Source organism: Eptesicus fuscus, chromosome 6 (genome assembly GCF_027574615.1).
Source record: "Eptesicus fuscus isolate TK198812 chromosome 6, DD_ASM_mEF_20220401, whole genome shotgun sequence".
Lineage (NCBI taxonomy): Eukaryota > Metazoa > Chordata > Mammalia > Chiroptera > Vespertilionidae > Eptesicus > Eptesicus fuscus.
In genome coordinates this window covers 36,519,863-36,542,870 of record NC_072478.1, presented here as the reverse complement: position 1 = coordinate 36,542,870, position 23,008 = coordinate 36,519,863, and the positions used below count along the sequence as shown (strand labels likewise).

The 23,008-nt window shown below is 44.0% G+C and overlaps 1 protein-coding gene across 3 annotated transcripts in view; it reads left to right on the top strand.

The window, feature by feature from the left end:
• The first annotated feature begins 430 nt into the window (after positions 1–430).
• Positions 431–23,008, top strand: part of GALNT7 (polypeptide N-acetylgalactosaminyltransferase 7) — a 130,608-nt gene continuing 108,030 nt past the window's right edge. For all 3 annotated transcript variants that reach the window (XM_008155236.3, XM_028130710.2, XM_028130709.2), the window contains exon 1: positions 431–605. In XM_008155236.3, coding sequence (XP_008153458.1) covers positions 480–605 — 126 coding nt within the window. In that variant the 5' untranslated portion in view covers positions 431–479. The remainder of the gene's footprint in view (positions 606–23,008) is intronic.

Here is a 23,008-nt window from a genome sequence, read left to right as displayed (position 1 = left end):
GGAAGCTTTACGAGCTGAGCTGTGGGGCAAAGGCTAAAGCTAAGGACCAGGCAAGACCTGGGGAAAGTATAAGTTAGTTCCAAGGTAACGGGGGACAGCGAAGGAGATTCGTGGGGCCAGTGGGGGAGAGAAGAAGGGGGCTGCGGGTCTGGAAGCGGCCAGGTAGACAGAGAGGCAGCGGAGAGAGCGAGGCGCACGGGTCGGTTGGCGCTCTGCGGAGGCCGCCGGCGGAGGGGGAGTACCGCGGCCGCGGAGCGCGGAGCGCGGGGCCGCGGGGCGGGGGTGGAGGGCAGGGCCGGGAAGGTACAGCCGAGGGGAGTTCCGGATCTGGAGCTGGGAAGGGCAGGCGGCGGGGAGGGCGGCAGCCGAGGCGGCAGGGGTGGGGGAGGGCGGAGGAGAGCCGGAGGAGGGGGAAGGAGGGAGGGGAGAGCAGTGGCGGCGGCTGCGCCCGGCTGTGTGTCTCCAGCCGCCGGAGGAAGATGAGGCTGAAGATTGGGTTCATCTTACGCAGTTTGCTGCTGGTGGGAAGCTTCCTGGGGCTGGTGGTCCTCTGGTCTTCCCTGTCCCCGCGGCTGGACGACCCGAGCCCGCTGAGCAGAATGAGGGTGAGTGACCCGCCCGCCCCCTCCGGTGGCGGCGACCTGCAACTTGTTTTGTTTGCGCGCGAGTGGCGGGAGCGGGAGCGGCGGGGTCGGGCGCGGCGGGGGCGCCGCAGCTCCGCAGGTGGTGCGGGCGCCGCGCGGGCGATCGCGGTCGCCGAGCCCCACGCACTCGGTCCCCGCCGCCCGGGTCCCCGCTGCCCGCCGCCGGCCCGCCCCCTCGCCGCCCCTTCCTCCCGCGCTTCCCCGCCCCGAGCACCCCGCGCTGCGGCGGCGGCGGCTCCGGCGGCCGCGCTCCTCGCCGGGACCTCTGGGCGGAGCGGGAGCAAATCGGGTCCCTGGGGGCGGGGGGCGCGGCCGCCCAGCCCCCGACTCCTCGGGGTGGGACCGCGGCGGTCGTGGCGGGGGATGCGGGGTTGGTCCAGGCTGCGGCCTGTGGCGCGGGCAGGCCCGGAGGAGGCGAGATGCCGCCGCTGCCATCACCACCGGTCCGGCCCAGGCCCCTCGGTCCAGCCCTCCCTCCGCCCCCGCCCGTCCGGGGGTGCTGCAGCCGGGGCTCCCCCTGCCTGCCCGCCGCCGGGGGGCGGGTGGACGGGTGGAAGGGAGATGGCGCTCCGCCTCCGGCTCTTACGGGCAGCGTCGCCGCCCCCGCCTCTCCGGTGGCCGGTGGCCGGGGTGCGATGGGCGCGCGAGGCCTCGTCCTGGACCGGCCCTGCCTCCCGCTTCCTTGGCGACGGGAGGGGCGGTTGGCCCGATGCGGGGAGAGAGGCAGCCCCTCCCGCTCTGGGGCCGGGTCCCCCCCCGTGCCACCCCCCTTCTGGGGAAGCCCTTCTCCCGGGGCCGGTTCCTCTTCCCGGGCTGCGACCGGACTGCTCGGCCGGGAAACTAACTTGTGCCGGCGCCCCGCTCGCTCAGCCCGACGCGGAGGGGCGCTGAGCTCCGCTGCGACGCGTTTGTCTGCCGCCCGCGGAGCGCGTGTCCGCCTGGGCACTCCCTCGCCTGGGAGGGTTGAGTCGGGCGCCTCGGAACTGGAGTTACCGGGCCGAGCTGGGATGGGGCCGCGGTTACTGCAGCTTCGTCTTCGGGCTTCCCGGCCTCGCCCTCCTGCCGGACATCCTTACCCCCAAAGGAACCACTCCCCTCCCTCCCGACCCCGGACCCTGGGGTAGTCCCCTGGGCCGGCTGCCCTGGGAGGTAAGGGAGGGCGTGGGAAGTTGGGGGCCACCAAGTAGCCGGGGGGCCTCTGGAAGAGCTGTGCTCCGTTGTGAAGTGCCTTTTGCAAATATTTTCTGCGTTGCATCTGTGTGATCTCCTTTATTAACTTTTCTTCTTCGGGAAAGTTAGCATCAGGGAGTTGGGCGAGGAGGCTTTTTTTTTTTTTTCTTGAATAAGAATCTTAGGAGGAGATTTCCTTATTAAGTTCCTGCCTATATGATGGCTGGGTTTACTCTTACGTTTTAGTATCTGAAGTTTTTACGGTAGTGGAATCTCTTTAAAATATCGGTGGTGGGTTCCCATCCAAGCCATCTACTTTAAAGTTCATGGGGGGGTGAGGGGGGCAAATTTTGCTTTTGTGGTTTTAAGCCTGTCAGCTCTCAGGGACTGGTGCCAGCCTTTGTATGATTTTACTTTCAAAATGACTCATTGGCCAAAAAAAAAAAAAATTGAATATTACAGTTGTTTGAGAGTATTTGTTTTAAGTTAAATGGCCTTTTACGAAGAGCTAGAAATGTTAAAACCCCGTTTTCTGGGAGAGAAATTGAGGAGAACTGACAAAACTAGCCGTGTTCAAAATGCCCCCCAGTTCAGATGGCAAGTCTAGACCAGGGGTGGAGCGTCAGCACCAATGCCCACCCCCCAACACATTTTGTTTGTGCTGATATGTAAGTACCGAGCCACCGCGCCCATTTCATAGCTCTCGGAGGTGGTGATACATTGATTTCGGTCAAAATTACAGTCACGTGCCGCATAATGACATTTCAGTCAACTAGGGACTGCATATTCGACAGTAGTCCCATAAAATTATAATGGAGCTGAAACATTCCTTTCACCTAGTGACATGGTAGCCATGGTGATGTCACAGTGCAACATGCGGGTCCTGTGATTGTGATGCTGGCACAAACAAACCTGTGCTGCCAAATTGTATAAAAGCGTAGCACATACAATCACGTGCGGTTCATAATACTGATAATGATAATGACTATGTTGTTAGTTTATGTATTACTATACTTTTTATCAGTATTTTAGAGTGTGCTCTTTCTTCTTAAAAATAAAACTTTGCTCTAAAACAGCCTGAACCCTAGCTGGTTTGGCCCAGTGGGTAGAGCGTTGGCCCATGGACTGAAGGGTGCTGGGATTGATACCGGCCAAGGGCACATGCCCAGGTTGCTGGCTCGATCCCCAGTAGGGGGCAGCTGATCAATGATTCTCTCTCATCATTGATGTTTCTCTCTCTCTCTCTCTCTCTCTCTCTCTCTGTCCCTCTCCCTCCCTCTTCCTTCCTCTCTGAAATCAATAATATACACACACACACACACATATAATGTGTGTATACAGCCTTACACATGTCCCATTTACCATGTCTCTTGATTGCATCATTTTTCTCTTGGGCATGATTTAATCTCATGTTGTTTTGTACAGTAACATGCTATACAGGCCTGTAGCCTAGGAGCAGCAGGTTATACCATATGACCTACATATGTAGTAGGCTATACCATCTAGGTTCGTGTAAGGACACATTTCTCAGAAGGTATCCTCATTCATCATTAATTTGTCAGTGGATCCAATGTAATTTTGTTTGCCAAAGACAGAAGCTAGCTTTAAGACTTTTCAAACATAATTAACATTGAAAAGAATGCTTATGGATCAGAAAAGCCAAACCTTTTTATTAACTTTGCAGGCAAACAGTAAGGTATAGAATACAGATTATAAGTCATAAGAGCATAAATAAAAGAACTATTGTCTCCCATTAATGAAAACCAAACTAAGCCCTGGCCAGTATGGCTCAGTTGGTTGGAGCATCGTCCAGTACACCAAGAGGTGGCAGGTTTGATTCTTGGTCAGGGCGCACACCCAGGTTGAGGTTTTGATCCCCAGTTGGGGGCGCCTTCAGGAGGCAACTGATCGCCGTTTCTCTATCACGTCAATGTTTCTCTTTCTCTCCCTTCCTCTCTCTAAAAATCAATTTAAAAGACTAAAAAACTAAACTAAGAGTTTCTGAGAGAAAGCATTAAAAAAATATCTCCTTTATGGAAGATTCTGACCCCCCAGTTTCCCTTACCCCCACGTTCTTTTCCTTTGATTATAACTGTAGATTCCTCCACCCACTGTGAGACGCCTGCCTCTCCTTTAATGCTGACCCACATATGGACTTTTCTGGATGTCTATAAATGGCCTGAGATAGGCTGCAGGAATCCAGTTTATCAAATATAGGTTCTGCCTCGCTTCCAGCAAACTTATACTCATGGTTCTGCCCTGTGCCGTGCCACTTGTTTTGTACTTGCAGTGTTCCAGGTACTAAAGCCTGTTGCAACCTGGTCCTTTTTTTTTTTTTTTTTTAAAACCTGGCCTACTTCCTTGCTTTAGATCAGCCTAGGCACTATTGCAAGATGCATTATCTGTGGTCAAGACAAGAGCAACACATTTATCTTCCTTCAGTCGCGGGGCCTCTTGCCGTTTAAGGTGAATGGTGTGAATTGTACTCTGTTCAAATTGTCCTCTGTGGTGTACGATTTTATAGTCAACAAACATTTCATTTTTGAGTGCCTACTCTATATCAGTGTTAGTTGTTGAGGAAACACTTCTTGCCCCTAACCTTAAATCTTGCAGTTTAGTCAAAAGAAGAAGAAGGAAAAAAAAGGCACATTAGTCAAGGCTCCATAAATCAACCAATACCAATTGTGCTGTGAAGAAAAACCTGGCGGTGGGGGGTGGGGGGGTGGGGGAGAGCGGAGAGAGAGAAGAAAATGGAGGAGCTTGGTCATAAAAGGCTTACCTGAAGATAGGGTTTTTGAGTTGAAATCTGAAGATTTGAAAAAGTAGCTGTTGGAGTGGGAGGGGACACTCCAGAGAGGGAGAAGGCCCTGAGGTAGGAGGCAGCATGGTGAACTGAGGCACTGGAAGAAGATCCGTATAGTTAGAACATGCAGAGAGAGAGGATCGGTAGGTGAGGATGCAAAGGTAAGTGTGGGTCTTGTACACCATGCTAAGGATTAGGTCTTTAGAGCAGTGGGGAAGCCATTAAAGGGTTTTTAAGTAGCAGAGAGACAACGATCAGCTTTGTGTTTTGAAAAGATTGCCCTGGCTGCCTGCAGAAAGGATGAATTGATTTGGAGCAAGAGCAGATAGTAGGCATCCTGCTGGAGGTTATAACAGTTCAGGTGGGACAGGATGTTGCTTGGATTGGCAGGGTGACAGTGGAAGTGGAGAAAAGTAAATTGATTCAAGGGCTATTAAAGATACAAAGGCATCAGGACTAGGTGATTGGATGCGGGAGTGATGGAGAAGGCGGCGTCAGGAGGCTTAGGATGATAGATTATTTGTTGCATTACTGAAAGTTCTGAAGACAAATTTCATACATTCTTATGTCCTATTTTATGGTTATGGGAAAGCTTATATTTTTTAGGCTTTGTCCTCTAGATATTTTAAGGTCAGCATTGATTAATACCATCTGTTTAGCACTTGCAAAGTACAAAAAGTTCCTTTCATTAAATAAATTATATTACCTCCCAGACTGTGTATCCCAGATTTATTCCTGACTGAGTGTTTCAAGTTGAGTCATAAGCCTCTGAAAATAGAGGTTTGTAATGGAAATGTTGAAAGATCGTTAGTGGTTCTAATACAGCACATCCAGTACTGGTGCGAGCTGATGATTCTCTGTGCAGTTGCTACTTTAGTCAAACCATCACTGCCACTTGGGTTCAGAGCGTAAATAGTAGGACAAATCCAGGAACCATTCCCAGGCAGAGGAGTTTTATGTGCTGGGCAAGCTAAGACTGGTTGAAATGAGTATCACTTAAACCAGGATGAGTGAATGGATTACCCTGTCACGTTCCACCTTATGAAAGCCATTTTAACTCAATGATGATTGGTTGCAACCTGAAAAACTCTGCCCTTGGCCATGAGATTTTATTTCCAAGGGAAGTGCCACGTATACTATTAGGGATGGAGCTGTCACTTAGCAAGAGAGTATGGTATCTGAAGTCCTAAGTGGACACTTTTGCCTCAGTTCCCCAGGCAAAATGCCTGGGATTGGTTTTTGTTCTGTTTCGCTGTCCTCCCCCAATGCTGCAATAAAAAAAAACTTCCCCGTTGCCAAGTCTAATAAATTCAAGGTTTGTAGACCTCTTGAAATTAATGCAGACTTTTATATTCACATATATTCTTCTGAGTCAAGAATCAGAAGCTTTCACCTTTCCTAAAGGCGCCTGTAAACCACTCACTGAGCCATTTGGAGGCGGGATTCATGTTTTCTGCTCACGGAGTGTCTCCCAAGGTGCTAGTCATTCACAACCATTCACTCATGACACCCCCATAGGTCAGGACACCTGGATATGCAAACATTCCTGAGAATTGCTGTATCTGTCCATTCTGTGGAACTGTTTCCCACTTAGTGGTCAAAAGTCAGCCATCAGACCTGTTACTCCCTCACCTTTCCCCCCAGTAAGACCCCATTGGAAAATACCAAGAACACGTGAAGTAAAAGTCCCTGCTCTCAAGGGATCACATCCTACTGGAAGAGAAAGAGGCAATGGCCTGGGTTCCTTCCCCTCTTCCTCATCCAAGCAGTGTAAGGAAACAATATGAGAGCTATCACAAGGATATGTTCCATTAATAACCAAACCAGTTGGTGATTTGGAAAAGCTATTCAGGGAGAGCACAATTACTAGTAAAGAAAGAATGAAAACTATTGAACAGTCAAATTTGGATAACTATTTTGTGTATTCGCCTAGCTGCATGGAATGGGAGATAAGGTGTGGGTGACAGTTTGGGTTTAGCATAAGCTGCATTAGATCATTTAATAGTAAATTGGAGTCCAAGAGAGAAAAAATAATGCATCGTGGGAATGAAAATCAGAATTCTGAGGCTGGGCCATTTGTAAACAGAGTATTTGTAAATTCTAACTTCAGAGTTACTGAAAGAGATGGACATCAAGTTTTAAATAGCTATTGAATGTAAGAAAATGACTATCTTCAACTTTAACCTAGATCGTTGTCTTTGTACCGATTTTGAATTCTGATTTTCATTCCAGAAGAATGCATTTATAATCTGACAAAAGGGAAAAAGAAGTTAAATACAGGGTGTGGCTGAAGTAGGTTTACAGTTGTTTCTTGGAAAATAATACAATAATTAAGAAATAATACAAGAATAAACTCTGTTTCACATACAATTTTAAACCTACTTTTGCCTCACATGTATAGAAGTGAAAGTTTCGAGGATAAAATGGCTATAGCTTGAGGCTATGAAAGAAATGATTTTATAGTTAGAATGGATGGTGGAAGAGGGAGAACGGTGAGAAGGTGGAATATATATTAGCAGTGTGGACAAACTTCTTTGTAAGAATCGGAAGATAGGTTATAAACATGGCACTCATTCACTCAAGGAATATTTCAGATATTTATTGTTTAGCATATGCCAGTGATGGCGAACCTATGACACGCGTGTCAGCACTGACACATGTAGCCATTTCTGATGACACGCGGCCGCTGAGGCGGCCGCATGCCAAGGATGAAACATTTGCTGCTCCTGAGGATGAAACATTTGCGAAATAATGTTTTTTCCTCAAAGTGACACACTCCCCGACTTATGCTCAGTTTTTTGGCGAAGTTTGACACACCAAGCTCAAAAGGTTGCCCATCACTGGCATATGCCCATCCATTGCTATAGGCGGTGGAGATAGTATACTGAACAGTGGAGAGATGGAAAGTTTTGACATCACAAAGATGTTACTTAGGTCTTGACCTGACAACCACACAGTAGGTGTTATATCTGTACTAACAGCAATTTTCTTTTGATGTGTTTTTACAGTACTTCCCAACCTCCAGCCATCCATACGTTCAAAATAACGTATTGAGGGCTTTCTTCCCTGAAAGGCACTGGGGCTGGATGCTGGAGAAGGCAAGAACACAAACTCCAATCTCCTCTCATAAGTGAGATAAATGGTGTGAATATGGAACACTCATAAAAAGGAGATTTTACACAGCTGTAGGATGTGTATGTTCAGAGGCAAGAGTGAAGATCATGGCATTTGGCTGGACCTAGAGTATCAGTGGGATTTTGACAGGTACCGATGAAGGGAACATCATTCTAGACCAGCGGTTTTTCATCAGTGTGCTGCAAGGATTTTTAAAATACAATACATAACTATTTAGTCAGGGGCTCTGATTTCTTTCCTTTAGATTGTCAAATAAAATGACAACAGCCAACAAAACAATAGCTGTCCCGTGCAAATGAATCAAAATTGTATCTATTTTTTGTCAGATTGGCAAAAAAAAAAAAGCATTGTTTGACGTGAATAGAATTTTAGTAATTAGTTTGTGTGCCATGAGATGAAAAAGGTTGAAAATCAGTGTTCTAGACTAAAGGAATATGGTGAGACTAGAAAGAAGTCTGGTTTTCTGGTGAAAAGTGGTAGATTTAGGATTGGAAAAGCAAGTTTGGACCATGTTTTGCAGGGAATTAAGTAGTAGGCTAGGGAACTGGGGTGGGGTTTTATCCAGCAAGATAGAAAAGCTCCTTGGAAGTTTTGAAGAGGAGTTGAGGGATTGGTGGCACTCATTTTTTTCATCAACTCTTGAGTCACTAATTCACTCAACAAATACTTCAAATATTGATTGCCTACTAAGTATCAATTGTCCCAAGCATTGGAGATGCCATAGAGTAGTAAATAATAGCAACGGTAATAGAGAACATACATTGAATCCCTACTTTGTGTCAGCTAACCATTCTAGATGTATTATGTTGTGTCATTGAAACAGTGGCCCTCTAATGCAAATTTGATATAATCCCCACTTTATAGATGAGTTACAGAGAGGTAAGTGCCTTGCCCAAGGTCCTTTACTTAGGAAGTGGCAGAGCCAGGTGTTCTGACTTCAGAGCTTTGCTCTCTGGCCTTACCCTGTGCCTATGGTTTTTAATAGCATAGACGAGACCCTGCAGACTACAGAAGGGGAGACGGTCAACAGAGAGGTCATTTCAAATAGCGACCATCACTGTGAAGACAATACAGGGCAATGTGAAAGAGAAAGGGGCAGCAGGAACCACTCAGGGAAGGTCCGAGAAGATGATGGCTGAAATGAGGCCCACAGAGTATGAGCCTGTAATGCAGTTCTGAGGAAGAGCATTTCAGACAGAGGGAGCATCAAGTGTGAAGCCTCGGAGTTTGAAAAAGGGGCCTGTATGTTTGAGAAACAGAATGAATCCTAATCATGTAGTTTTGATAATATATAATATATACTATGTGCAATGTAGACATTATATGAAAAATGATTAAAATACATAGTAGGCAATTTTTTGTACCCTTTTAGTCTGTGCCCTGGCTGGTGTGGCTCAGTGACTTGGTTTGTCCTATGCATGGAAAGGTGGTGGGGTCTGATTCCTGGTCAGGGCACATACCCACGTTTTGATCTTGATCCCCAGTAGGGGGTTTGTAGAAGACAGCCGACAGATGTTTCTCTGTCGATTGATGTTTCTCTCTCACATCAATGTTTCTCTCTCTCTCTCTCCCTCTCTCTCCCTCCCTCTCTCTCTCTCCCTCTCTCTCCCTCTCTCTTCCTCTCTCTCCCTCTCTCTCCCTCTCTCTCCCTCTCTCTTCCTCTCTCTCCCTCTCCCTCTCCCTTCCTCTCTCTCTAAAAATCAATTAAAAAAAAAATAGTGGGAGGGAGGGACGAGGCCAATGTAACTGGAGCATGGCGAGTTTGGAGGGAATACAGTACTTGATGAGCTTGCAGATATAGGCAGGGCTCTGGGTTGGATGACAAATTATATGATCATCGCACTCTGTGAGCTGGTCCTAGATAAACAAAATGAGTAATAACTTGTTTGGCCACAGGTTTGTGGGCCAGACACACAAATAGCAATTGCAATGGGTGTGACAAAAACTGTATTAACTAAGTTCACTGGGTCCTGTGGGATCACAGAGCAAGCAGCATCTCGTCTGCCGTCAGAGAGCTCATCTTAGGGCAGGGACGAAGGAACTGTGAGCAAAAGCATGAAAGATTGAAGCAAATCCTGGGGCCTGCATGGCTGGAAGATGGGAGGAGGGAGTGGAGGGATGGAAGAGAGGACCGTAGAAAGATCAATAGAACCTGAACCCTAAACAATTGAACACTGAATGGTCAGAGCCAGGGTATCCTATATAATCCTATATAATAAAGAGGTAATATGCAAATTGACTATCACTTCAACACACAAGATGGCCACCCCCATATGGTCAAAGATGGCCAGCAGGGGAGGGCAGTTGTGGGCAATCAGGCCTGCAGGGGAGGGCAGTTGGGGGGGGACCAGGCCTGCAGGGGAGGACAGTTAGGGGTTACCAGGCCTGCAGTGGAGGGCAGATGGGGGCGACCAGGCTGGCAAGGGAGGGCAGTTAGGGGTGACTGGGCCAGCAGGGAAGGGCACTTGTGGGCAACCAGGCCTACAGGGGAGGATAGTTAGGGGTGACCAGGCCAGCAGGGGAGGGCAGTTAGGGGAGACCAGGCCAGCAGGGGAGGGCAGTTAGGGGCAATTGGGCCGGCAGGGGAGCAGTTAGGTGTCGATCAGGCTGGCAGGGGAATGGTTAGGGGGTGATCAGGCTGGCAGGCAGAAGCGATTAGGGGCAATCAGGTAGTCAGGCAGGCGAGCAGTTGGAAGCTAGCAGTCCTGGATTGTGAGAGGGATCCCATATTGGAGAGGGTGCAGCCTGGGCTGAGGGACACATACACACACACACACACACACACACACACACACCCCTGTGCACGAATTTCATGCACCGGGCCTCTAGTAAGGAATAATCTGGAATCAAGTGCAGGCTAGATTTCAATGTGGAGAGAAATGTCTCTGTAAGAGATGATGAGACCTAACCAGGGAGAGGGGCTGAGAACATGAAATATGAAGAGAGAGATAGTATGAAAGTAGAATTCCCCAGGGTAGCTGATGAGAGGAGGAGTCCTACTGGATGGCATAGGAAAGGAAGGCTGCCTTTAGAAGGACCAGAATTGTCTGGAGCAGTGGTTCTCAACTTCAGCAGGCATCAGAATCACCTTGAGAATGTGTTCAAACACAGATTACTCAGCCTCGTGCCCAGATGTTCTGATTCAGTTGGTTTGCGGTGGGGCAGAGAATTTGCATGTCTGACTAGCTGCCAGGTGCTGCTGATGCTAGTGGTCCAGGGATCACGTTTTGAGAAGCACAGGTGTAGAGAACATGTGGGTTTGGAGGCTGCAAAACAAAACTTTGGTTTGGTTTGGGCATATGGTATTTTACAGACTTGGGTCAGTCAAGTGAAGGTGTTCACCAGGTAGATGGAACTCAGAATAGAAGTCAGTATTGGATGCAGAGGGCCTAGCTCATTGGCAGGAACGTGATGTCTATAGCTCAGGGAGTAGATTGATAGATTAAGGGAGCTCATGTGGATGGAGGAGAGAAACATGGGTAGGAAAAAAGAAACATGGAAAGTGCCTTATTTTAGGTGCTAAGAAGGTCCAGGCAGAGGTAAAATGCTTTACAGAATATTGCCCTCTCGAAAACAGGAGCAAAAGGTAATCTCCTTAAGGGTGGGCCCATCAACAATTTCAGATGCTACAATATTTGAGCAAGATCTGATTAGAATTAAGGATGTAGCAAGTGGCTGTGGAAGTAAGTTCACCTGTTGCCAAACTAACCAGTGGTATTTGAGAGGGACTACAGTAGCCTCTTCATTGGCATCAGTAAATAAGATGACCCAGGAAAACTGGATCACATGACAGAAGTTCAAGGGGTGAAGGACGGGTATTTTTTAGAAAACTCTAACTACCGAAGAGGAACATAATCCATTTGGGGTTGTATCTTTTCTGCTTTCACCTCCCCCCAACCATCATTCTGTGTCTGTGTCTGTGTCTGTGTCTGTATAATCATATGTGTATACAAGGGTGGGGCAAAAGTGGGTTTACAGTTGCTTGTATGGAAAATAATACAATAATTAGTAAATAATAATACAAGAATAAACTCTGTTTTGAGTACTCACAATTGTAAACCTACTTTTGCCCCAATCTATATATTTTTAATTGAATTATACTCATGTAGTTGTGACCCCTCGGGGGATGTCAGAGGTCCAGTGCAGGGATTTGGCCCGATCCCCACAGGCCAGGCCAAGAGACCCCCCTGGTGCATGAATCCATGCAATGGGCCTCTAGTATGCATATAAGATCTTTGGTTAATCTCTTCCCACCCTCTCCCCTCCCCACTTCCCTCTGAGATTCATCAGTCTGTTCCATATTTCCATGCCTGTGCCTTGAGCATCTTCCCCCTAGTGGTCAGTGCATGTCATAGCTACCAGTCGAATGGTGGAACGGCCCCTTAGGCCAGTGGTCGGCAAACTCATTAGTCAACAGAGCCAAATATCAACAGTACAACAATTGAAATTTCTTTTGAGAGCCAAATTTTTTAAACTTAAACTTCTTCTAATGCCACTTCTTCAAAATAGACTTACCCAGGCCGTGGTATTTTGTGGAAGAGCCACACTCAAGGGACCAAAGAGCCGCATGTGGCTCGCGAGCTGCAGTTTGCTGACCACGGCCTTAGGCTTTTATATATATAGATGCTATATGTAATGTAGACATTATATTAAAAATATGCTTGTAATACACATTAGGCATTTTTGTACTCTTTTAGTCTGAAATCCAGTAACTTGTAAAGCTGTGCTTAGAACAACACTTTAATATTTGAAGTTGGGAAAGAAAAAACAGAATAACAAAACAGTATGCTCAGCATTTCAGTAATGCTAGCTAAAAAAATGAGGTCTGCCGCTGCACTCCAGTTTAGCCTAGTGATCCCGAAAGCAATGCTGAGACAAGTGGAGCTGCAATTACCCAGGGCTTACATCTTTCTTGGAGAGGGAAAAACTTCCAGTGGCTAAGAATCCTGAATATTTCAAAATGAGAAATGTCCTCATTTCTGCCCCATTATAAATTCTCTTCTGGGCTTCCCAGCCTCTGTTGCATTTTTAAGTGTTGCTCCTGAGAAAGCATTTAAACATGCCAACAGGGAGACCTGATTGAGTTCACTGAGTATAAGAGCTGGTACACTGCAACTTGAGGAAAAATTAACTTTGCATTATCTAATTAGGTTGATGGACTTGCTGCAGAGCACCCTGGTTTCCCAAACCGAGAGGTACAATTAGCTGCAGTATTATATCAATACCAACTAGTCCGCTAATAGGCTTCCAAGCAAAGCAATTGGAATTTGTTATTACCAAGGATATTTTAAACTGGATGAATTAAAATTAAATCAGATACCATTGGGAGCAGTTCTGTTCTAGATTAGAATGGAATAGATGACCTAAGTTTTTTTTTTTTTCCCCACCTTTAATCTTCTATTGAGTCCCTGGGTTTAAGAATACATTTGGGCCTCAAAGGGTATGCTACTCTCTTCAACAGTAAATGTACATGATTAATGATTATTTGGCTTAGACATAATTTGTAGTTCTTGTTTTTATAAAATATTTTATGATTTGGGTTAGTGCTTAAGTATTGAGGTACTTACTATGAAAATATATATTTAGTAGTATGTGTATACTTTATTAGAAGAATTGGTATTAATTAAAGAATAAGTGTGTCTTAAATAGATATTAGCTGGGAAATTACCAAAACTTTGTCACTCTATGAGAAGGTGGATATATCAGCATTTCTGGTTTTTAACCTTTTGCACTCAGATGTTGAGTGTGACTCGACACGGTTAGCATCGGTAGCAGCTCTTTTTATACTCTTTGAATGTATCAATAATTTGAAATATAAAAAAATCCAAATAAATAAGTTTGTATGAAAAGAAACTCCAGTTTTTTATTCTACTGCCGCGCTTTGTAAAATCTGGGGCATTTAAAAAATTAAATCCCGAGTAGAATAAAGGAATCGAGAAAAAAGCAAGCAAGTGCAAAGGGTTAAACTATCTGTAATTATCTTGAGTTTCCTTTTTAATAAAAACATACAAAAACAAAACAACCTGTGATGAGATGTTCTCTTTCATGTGAGGCAGGTTTGCAAATTGCTTTTGTAACTGTGTGGATGCCTAACCCTTCTCCAGCTGGAGCCCTTGTTAAGTCTGAAGCATTGAGTCTAGCTATTGAAGTGAAACAGTGGACTCGGGTTCTCAATGTAGCAGGAGACCCTTTGAAACAGTTTTACAGAATTTTAGGAATGAACACTGGTTAAGAAGTGATGCCGTAACATCAGTGCACTGTCTCTATGCTTCTGTGAGAATTTCTCTTTTTATAAACTTTTTTAGAAAAGCTAAATAGAAAAAATAGAATGCTACAGTACAGTTATACTTTTATAAAAAAGTTGTAAGCCATGATGTTTGAAGTGCTCTAAAGGTTCATTACTTGTCAGTATTTACTGTTGTGCTTAATAATTTTAGTCTGTTGAATTTGAATATTTCATTTATAGTTTATTAAAATCTGTAATGGAGAAATAGTCCCCTGTTGCCCTAGCACAAAACAAATGGATCAGTATACTTAAGTGAGTCACGCAAATTTTATTTTGCCAGAATCCTATATAATAAAAGGGTAATATGCAAATTGACCCTAAAGGTGGAACAACTGGGAATGACCGGTCGCTATGACACGCACTAACCACCAGGGGGCAGACGCTCAATGCAGGAGCTGCCCCCTGGTGGTCAGTGCACTTCCACAGGGGGAGTGCAGCTCAGCCAGAAGCCAGCTCATGGCTGGCCAGCGCAGTGGCGGTGGTGGGAGCCTCTCCCACCTCCATGGCAGTGCTAAGGATGTCCAACTAACGGCTTAGGCCCACCTGCCAAGGGCTCCCAGGTTGCCAGAGGGATGTCTGACTGTCAGCTTAGGCCCGATCCCCTGGGGAGCGGGCCTAAGCTGTCAATTAGACATCCCCCGAGGGGTCCCGGATTGCGAGAGGGCACAGGGAGGGCTGAGGGGACCCCTCTCCCCTGCTCCCGAATGCACGAATTTTTGTGCACCAGGCCTCTAGTTAATATATAAAAGATACCTGACAGAGATATTCAGATATAGAAAATTGGAAGGGAGGAGCATGATATGTAGATTCTATTTCTATTTAGATTTATAGTTTATTAGTCAGTTGTATAAACATTTAAAAAATGACTCATGAGGACACATATGTAATACTTTAATCAATAAAGAAATTAAAAAATAATAAATAAAAAATGACTCAGAAACAGCCTGGTGGGGTTAAATAATTTACGATATTTTTATTTGCTTGATTGTTTAATGTTGCTATGAAATACAGGTATTTGTGATGGAAAATATTTGCCTAGAAAAATTTACAATGCAGTATATTATACTGTGGTTCTCTGTTAATATCAACCCATGTACCTAATTTAGACATTTTCTAAAATATTTGGCTCACCTGCCCGGCTAGCTCAGTCAGTCAGTAGAGCATGGGACTCTTAAAGTATTTGGCTTATTAAGTATAGGTTTTAGTTATGCTTACTTGGAATGACTTAAATCCAACCTACCCCCAATATTTCTTCTGGAAATTCTTATCAGACAATCTGATCATCATGTTTCTTAAAATTTAATCCGACAAGATAAGTCTTTTAATCTCTAATACAGGAAGGTGTCCCATGTACATCTTAGTATTTGTTACCTTTACAGTCTATTTACAGGGTTTTTTTAAAAAATCATTTTTATTTTTTAGTTACAGTCAACATTCAGTATTATATTCATTTCAGGTGTACACCCCCATGATTAGACATTATATAACTTATAAAGTGATTATCCTGGTAAATCTGATACTCATCTGACACCACACATAGTTATTAGAATATTATTGTCTATAGTCCCTATGCTGTATTTTAATCCTCCCTCATGACTATTCTGTAACAACCAATTTGTACTTCTTAATCCCTTCACCTTTTTTTTTTCTTTCTCACCACCTCAGCCCAACTCCCATTCCATCTGGCAACCATCAAAATGTTCTCTGCATCTACTAGAATGAGTCTGCTTCTGTTCTGCTTGTTGGTTTATTTTGTGTGTTTTTTTAGATTCAATTGTTGATAGATATGTTTCATTTTTTACTTTTGAAAGAAAGCATTTAAAACCCACTGTTTGCAAGTCTGCTGGCTCTTGCCAGGGTGATTTAAAATGAATAAAAAACCCATTAGATTTTTGGCAAATAAGCTCTCAATTATGGTACAGAATAAATGACTACAAAGTGCTTTTTAATGTAATGGCCTGGAAATGACTAAAATCTTATTACTTTACCGTGCAGATTTTTCTCCTATGGTGGGGTGTTTCATTTTTAAGCTAAAACACCACTGTCGAGATTGGAAATTTTGATCACTTAAAATATATAATTACATTTTAACATTTAAGCAAAGATTGGTAGAATTGGGAAATATAGGCATGCAATTTCATTAACTGTTGCTCTCTGCGTGGTGGCCTCAGAGGAAATTCTAAGTCCAGTATTTGTAAAAGAAGGTTGAAGGAGAGTGTTTTTATTGTGGTGGCCAATTAAAGTTGCTCACAGTCCAGGGAAGTTCTAGTGGGTGGTAAAGAGAAAAATGCTTTTAGCAGATACTGGTTTTCTAAAATTCTGTATCCTAAAAATGTGCTAAAAGAAGGTGACTTCCAAATACCTTGGTACATTTTCTGTGTGCAATTAAAATAACTCTTACTCTTCTTTCCATAGTTAACATTTAGACTCTAAAACCCAGCACGCATTTTAAAATAAATGTAGCACAGTTGTTAACTTTGGAAATTTTGAAGAGCGATCTCAAACATTCAGAGATAATAGAGCCCCAAATACCACCCCTTTTCCAGTCCTGCTCTTGAGGGAAACAGGTGTCGTCCGAAGTATGGGTGAAAGTGTGTAGAGGCCACATCAGTGTTCTCAGACTACTTTCCCCTGCATCTTCCTGGAATTCTGAGGGCAGTTTTCATGAATGTGGCTTCATTTTACTTTCCATAAATTGCTACCGCAGGAAGAGTGCCAGCCACTCTGGCCTGAGCATATCCTATACTTGTGACTAAGTTGAAGAAAATCACAGCCGACAGTTTAATAAGTAGCTTCACGGTAGTACAATCATGTTTCATAAGAGGCCGGTAGCGTCCTTGACCTCTGCTCAATTAACTGCTAACACCAAGAGGAAAGTAAATGTTAAAATCTTTGTTATATGTTGGCAAAGATTACTTCCTGACGATCAAGTGAGTGGCTTGAAGCATGTATTCTGATTTGCATGCGTGTGTTTTTTTAATCTTAAATATTAGGTACTTGTGTTTAAAAGTAAACATCTCTTATGCGATGATTTATGACTTGGAAGGGCTGATAAAATGCAGAAAGAGTAGCTAAAAGAAAATGGTAAGTGACAAGGAATAGGTTTTTAAAGTTATAGAAAATCTGAAACTTAAGATAATTGCAAAGATAATGTATAGCTATCTGTTCATTATTTTTGTTTTTTAATGAATTTTGATACCTTTCCTACTGTTCCTTCAGGACTTCATAAAAATAACTGCAACCTATTGAACTACTTTTTTTTCTCCCTCTGGACAGAGGATTCCCTTCCTTTGATTGTGAGACATTTGTTTGAGTGGTTGGTCAGTTTCTTTGAGTCCTAAATGTGAGAATGATTCCTTCAAGGTTAAAAATGTCAGTCATGCCCTAGCCGGTTTGGCTCAGTGGATAGAGCGTTGGCCTGCGGACTGAAGGGTCCCAGGTTCAATTCCGGCCAAGGGCACATGCCAGGGTTGCGGGCTCGATCCCCTGTGGGGGGCATGCAGGAGGCAGCCGATCAATGATTCTCATCATTTATGTTTCTATCTCTCTCTCCCTCTCCCTTTCTCTCTGAAATAAGTGAAGAAATGTATATATAAAAAAATAAAATAAAATAAAATAAAATAAAATAAAATAAAAATGTCAGTCATGTAGCTAGATAAACCATGGGAGCTAGGAAAGCCAAGCCTGCCATTTGGGCACACAGCATGTAGCCTTTGACGGATGAGGCTAGCAGCTTACTCATAATTTTCTAACACACTCGGGTTGCATTTTCTGAATAGTCCCAATTCTTTTTAATTAAAGATAACTGAAGCTTCACAGTCCTCTGTCATACCCATAACTCTTGTGATGGCTCAGGCCTAATGAGAAAGTAATATATTTCTAAATTAGGTATAATGAACTTTTTTTTAACTTTATGCTCCTTTGGTAATCTCTGTGTACCCCCTTCCCACAACTCCTGTCACATGCCTCACTTTTTATTTATTATTTTTTATATTTATCTTTATTATTGAAAGTATTACAGATGTCCCCCTTTTTCCCTATGGATCCCATCTAGCCTGCACCCACCCCCACCCCAGGTCTTTACCACACTATTGTCTGTGTCCATGGGATGTGCATATAGATGGCCAAGAGACAAATGAAAACATCATCCAAGAGATGCAAATTAAGATGACAATGAGGTATCCCCTCGCTTCTGTCAGAATGGATACCTTTAACAAATCAACAAATGACCAGGGCTCCTGAGGATGTGGAGAAAAGGGAGCCCTAGTATGCTGCTGGTGGGAATGCAGACTGGCGCAGCCACTGTGGAAAACAGTACGGAGTTTCCTCAAAAAATTAAAAATGGAACTGCCATTGGACCCAGTGATTCCACTTCTAGGAATATATCCTAAGAAACCCAAAACACCAATCAGAAAGAATATATGCACCCCTATCTATGTTCATAGCAGCACAATTGACAATAGCTAAGATCTGGAAACGTGCCTCACTGTTTAAATAGAATTCTTCAAGAAGCGTTTGCTTCCTGTGAAATAGCGAGGAGGAATGGAAGAAAGACTGGAAAGTTGGTTTCCTTGCAAGAGATTTTCTGTTCAAGGACTGCAAGTTTTCCTTGGTTGGCATGGGCAATTAAAAATTGCCTCATCTATGCAGCGATGAAAATCAAATCACATGTAAACTTCTAAGTGGAACATTTTTCTGATAAATTTTTAAAAAATGAACAACAGATTTAGAGCAGTGTTATTGTTGCTTTGAAGTGTTAATATTCTGAAAGTTGAAATATCAGTCTCCTCTCTATTTCTACCACCTCTCATCGGTGACTGTAAGCATTGGTTCACTTCTCAGAGTTAAGTAGTAAAAATGATGAGAACATACACAACGCATCATGAAGTCAGGTTCCTGATTTATTCCTAGTTCCTTCCATCTAAATATATATTTGATTTACTTATTTTATGTCCTCTATCCATGGGCCAGTATGAATAGTCCTGGCTGTTTTTATTTAGGATATGCAAATACATATCTAAAAACATAAATGATGATGGGAAGAGACTTGACTTGGGGTACTGAACACACAATACAACATACAGATGATGTATTCTAGAATTGTATACTTGTAACCTATATTATTCTGTTAACCAGTGTCACCCCAATTCAATAAAATTTTTTTTCAAAACCATATTTTTTGTAATTGATGACTGACACCCATAAAAGTAAAACAGCAAACAAAACCCACCATGCTTTAACTGGTTTATGGTAAAGCATGAGAAATTTGCTGCGTTTCAACCTGCTTATTATCATTTACAAATCAATTTCTTGCCCAGAGAAGCCTTAGGCTGATTGAATTCTCTTCATTGCTCTGTGGAAACATGTAGTAGTGGGCATGACCTCATTAAATGTTTACGGAGTGACACCTGGAATCCTGAAAGGACAGTGCCATTTAGATGCCTAACTTACGGCTAGGAGTAAAGATCAGTAACTTGCAAAAAGCAAAGTGGGAAAATTCATTTTGGGGAGGTTAGGACTTGGATTACTGTAATTTACTGAGCGAATTTCATGATTATCTACGAATACAGGCACTACATTGTATGATTTTGTAACACTGCTTAAATGTTTCCTGTCCCACTCAGCCTAATGAATTAAAATATTTTGGAGATTTAGCACAAGCTGCAGCTCAGGAATACTAAACTCAGAATTTCGTACTGTAGGCTGGTTACCAGGAAGTAGTGAAGGTCAAATCAGGGCTGCTGGGGAGGTTTTCATTTCCTTGTGTAAGCCTAGAGCCTTCCCATCTCCTGCTTCTGCTTGTCCTTGTGTAAATGGTAACAGTTTCGGTGGTTACCCAAACTGTATGCTAGTCAAGTAAGAGACATAAACTCTAAGTTCAAGAAATTCGGCAATCTCATGGTTTTGGAATAATCTGATATTTTAGTGGTTTTTCTTTTTCTTCTCTTTCTTTTTTTTTTTTTTTTGTCACTGTCTTATGGAGAATTTGAAAAACCCAAATAGGTCCATAATTAATAAAAAAGATTCCTAGGGAAGGTCTACTGACATTGATTGTAGTATTCCTTATTAGAGTTTGTGTGTAGGAAGTAGAGTAGAAAGTGCTAATAAAAGGAGGAGTGCCCAGCTGGCATGGCTTAGTGGTTGAACATCAACCCATGAACCAGGAGGTCATGGTTCGATTTCTAGTCAGGGCACATGCCTGGGTTGAGGGCTTGATCCCCAGTAGGGGGCGTGCAGGAGGCAGCCGATCAATGATTCTCTCTTATCATTGATGTTTCTATCTCTCCCTCTCCCTTCCTCTCTGAAATTAATCTATATATATAAAAGCCTAAGTGACTGGTTGACCATTCAACCAGTCAACCAGTCGCTATGATGCACACTGACCTCTAGGGGGCAGACACTCAACGCACAGGATCCGGCTCCCTCCTGTCTTGATCGGGCCTGCAGGGATCGGGCCAAAACTGGCTCACCAATGGACCCCACCTGTGCACGAATCCATGCACTGGGCCTCTAGTTAAAATATATTTTAAAACCTATAATAATCTATAATAATAAAAGAGTAATGTGCTAATTAGACCAGACAGCTGAACAACCTTCCTAAGTCATTTGGACATCCTTCCGGACAAAGCCGCGGCGGTGGGGGCCAAGGCAGAGGTGGTTAGGGGCAATCAGGCAGGCAGGCAGGCAGGCCAGTAGTTAGGAGCCAGCGGTCCCGGATTGCGAGAGGGATGTTCGACTGCCGGTTTAGGCCCAATCACGGGATTGGGCCTAAACCGGCAGTTGGACATCCCCTGAGAGGTCCCAGATTGCAAGAGGGTGCAGGCCTCCCTCTCCCCCTCGTGCACAAATTTCATGCACCGGGCCTCTAGTAAATAAATAAAAAAAGAGGGAGCTTTGCTGTAGTACAAGGTGATAGTTTAGGCCAACCATTTGTGTTGGGGGAGAGGGGTAGGAAGGATGAGGGCATCTAAACCATATACATCTTTTTAAAAATAATTGGGTTGAAAACTCTGAATATTAATCCCCATGAATACTAAATATCCTGAGGAAGTTATATTGATGTTTAATTTACTTACTGTATAACATACAGCTCCCTAAGGACAACCTGGTGGATTAAAAATAAAAGTTGACATCATTGTATAGTAGAAGTAGACATGGACTCTGACACGGGTTAAAATCCTGGTGGAAACCCTGTGAATAGTTTAGTGGGCGTCACCTAGTGACTTAACCTCTCCAAGCCTCCTTTCCTCATAAAATCTACTTCAGAGCCATGTTCTTCTGCTTCCATCAGGTTCAGTTTATCAGAGCTCCTAGTGCAGAGTGTAACTGGCGGTTTTACACAGGTTGTTTTCCCTTCATTCCCTTCTTGTATGAGCAGTTATAATTTGTACATAGTTTCGAGAACAGTTAAAAGAATGAAAATAATGAAGTTATGCAAATTTGTTATGCATTCATTATTTTGAATTACAAGTGAAAAGGGGTTGAATATTGTCTTTTCTCCTGGACCTCTAGGCATTTGGCTTACATGTCATGTCCTTCAATGTACAAACATTCTAATATGGTGAAAGAGGAAAATGCTATCATTTGTGTACTTTAAAAAATATACCATATTTTCTAGCATATAAGACGACTTTTTAACTCAGGAAAATCTTCTGTATGCCCAGTCGGAAAATATGGTAGTCCTTTTTCCTGAATGTACTAGTAAATGTATGTTCATTGTAGAAAATATAAAAAAGTGAAAGCAAATAAGAAACTAAAAATCACCTATAATCCATCTTATTGAAAGCTAATTATCATGATGATACACACACACACACACACACACACACACACACACACACACTAGTGACCCGGTACATGAAATTTGTGCACATTAAAAGGGAGTTAATTAGAGGAAATACTTTAATATTGCTATTTGCCCTTTCTCTATAATAGTGTCAGAGATGAAAGAAAATTAGTAAAATGTATATGAAAATCTTCCTCCTGTTATAGTCTGGGGTGCGCCATGGGAACCAAAGTCAAGTCCCCACCTGCCCACATGTGCCTCGAAATAGCACGAGACCCAGACCCACTGGCCCCACCCACATTGGACTAGATCCAGACCCGGCCGGCCCCACCCCTGTCAAGCCCCGTTGGGTGGGAGGCACGGCCTCAGGTCGCCTGGCCCGGCGCCGGGGCGGGGGCATGACCTGAGGTTCCCCCAGCCCGGGCCAGGGGGTGCACCCTGAGGTCCCCTGTCAAGCCCCGCTGGGCGGGGGGCATAGCCTGAGGTCCCCTGTCAAGCCCTTCCAGGTAGGGGGGCGCGGCCTGAGGTCCCCTGTCAAGCTCCACGGGGTGGAGGACTCAGCCTGAGGTCCCCTGTCAAGCCCCACCAGGCGGGGGGCGCAGCCTCAGGTCCCCTGCCCTGGCCCAGTGCCACACAGCCTTAAGACCCTGCTTATTGCTCATTAAGGCTCAGTACAGGAACTCGGACTCCACTGTGGGTGCAGCCATCTTGTGTTACGGGATCCCTGCCTCTGCTGTGGGCGCAGCCATCTTGTGTTACAGGATCCCTGCCTCCGCTGTGGGTGCAGCCATCTTGTTACTGTGTGATGGTCAATTTGCATATTCCATCTTTATTAGATAAGATTAATTTGTAGATTGCCTCTTTATTTTACTGTAGAAATATTTTAATTTCTATGTTGTTTCTAGGATATATACTGTTTTGTAAATAAATCTTTTAACATCTGGTAATTTTATTATTGAGTGGTTTAAAGATCCGGAAAAAAGAAATTCCTACATTGTTGTGTACAACACATTTGCAAAATTGTTTTTCATTTGCTGCTTTCAAAATGTATAGGTATGATTCTGACTTTTATAAGATGGTTATAAAAGTTGCTGTTGAAACTAATTTGTGCTTCCTTGCTAAACCAACAGTTAAGTGGAGAAAAGCAGAAGTGATCTGAGGGAGAACAATACTGAAAGAACAGT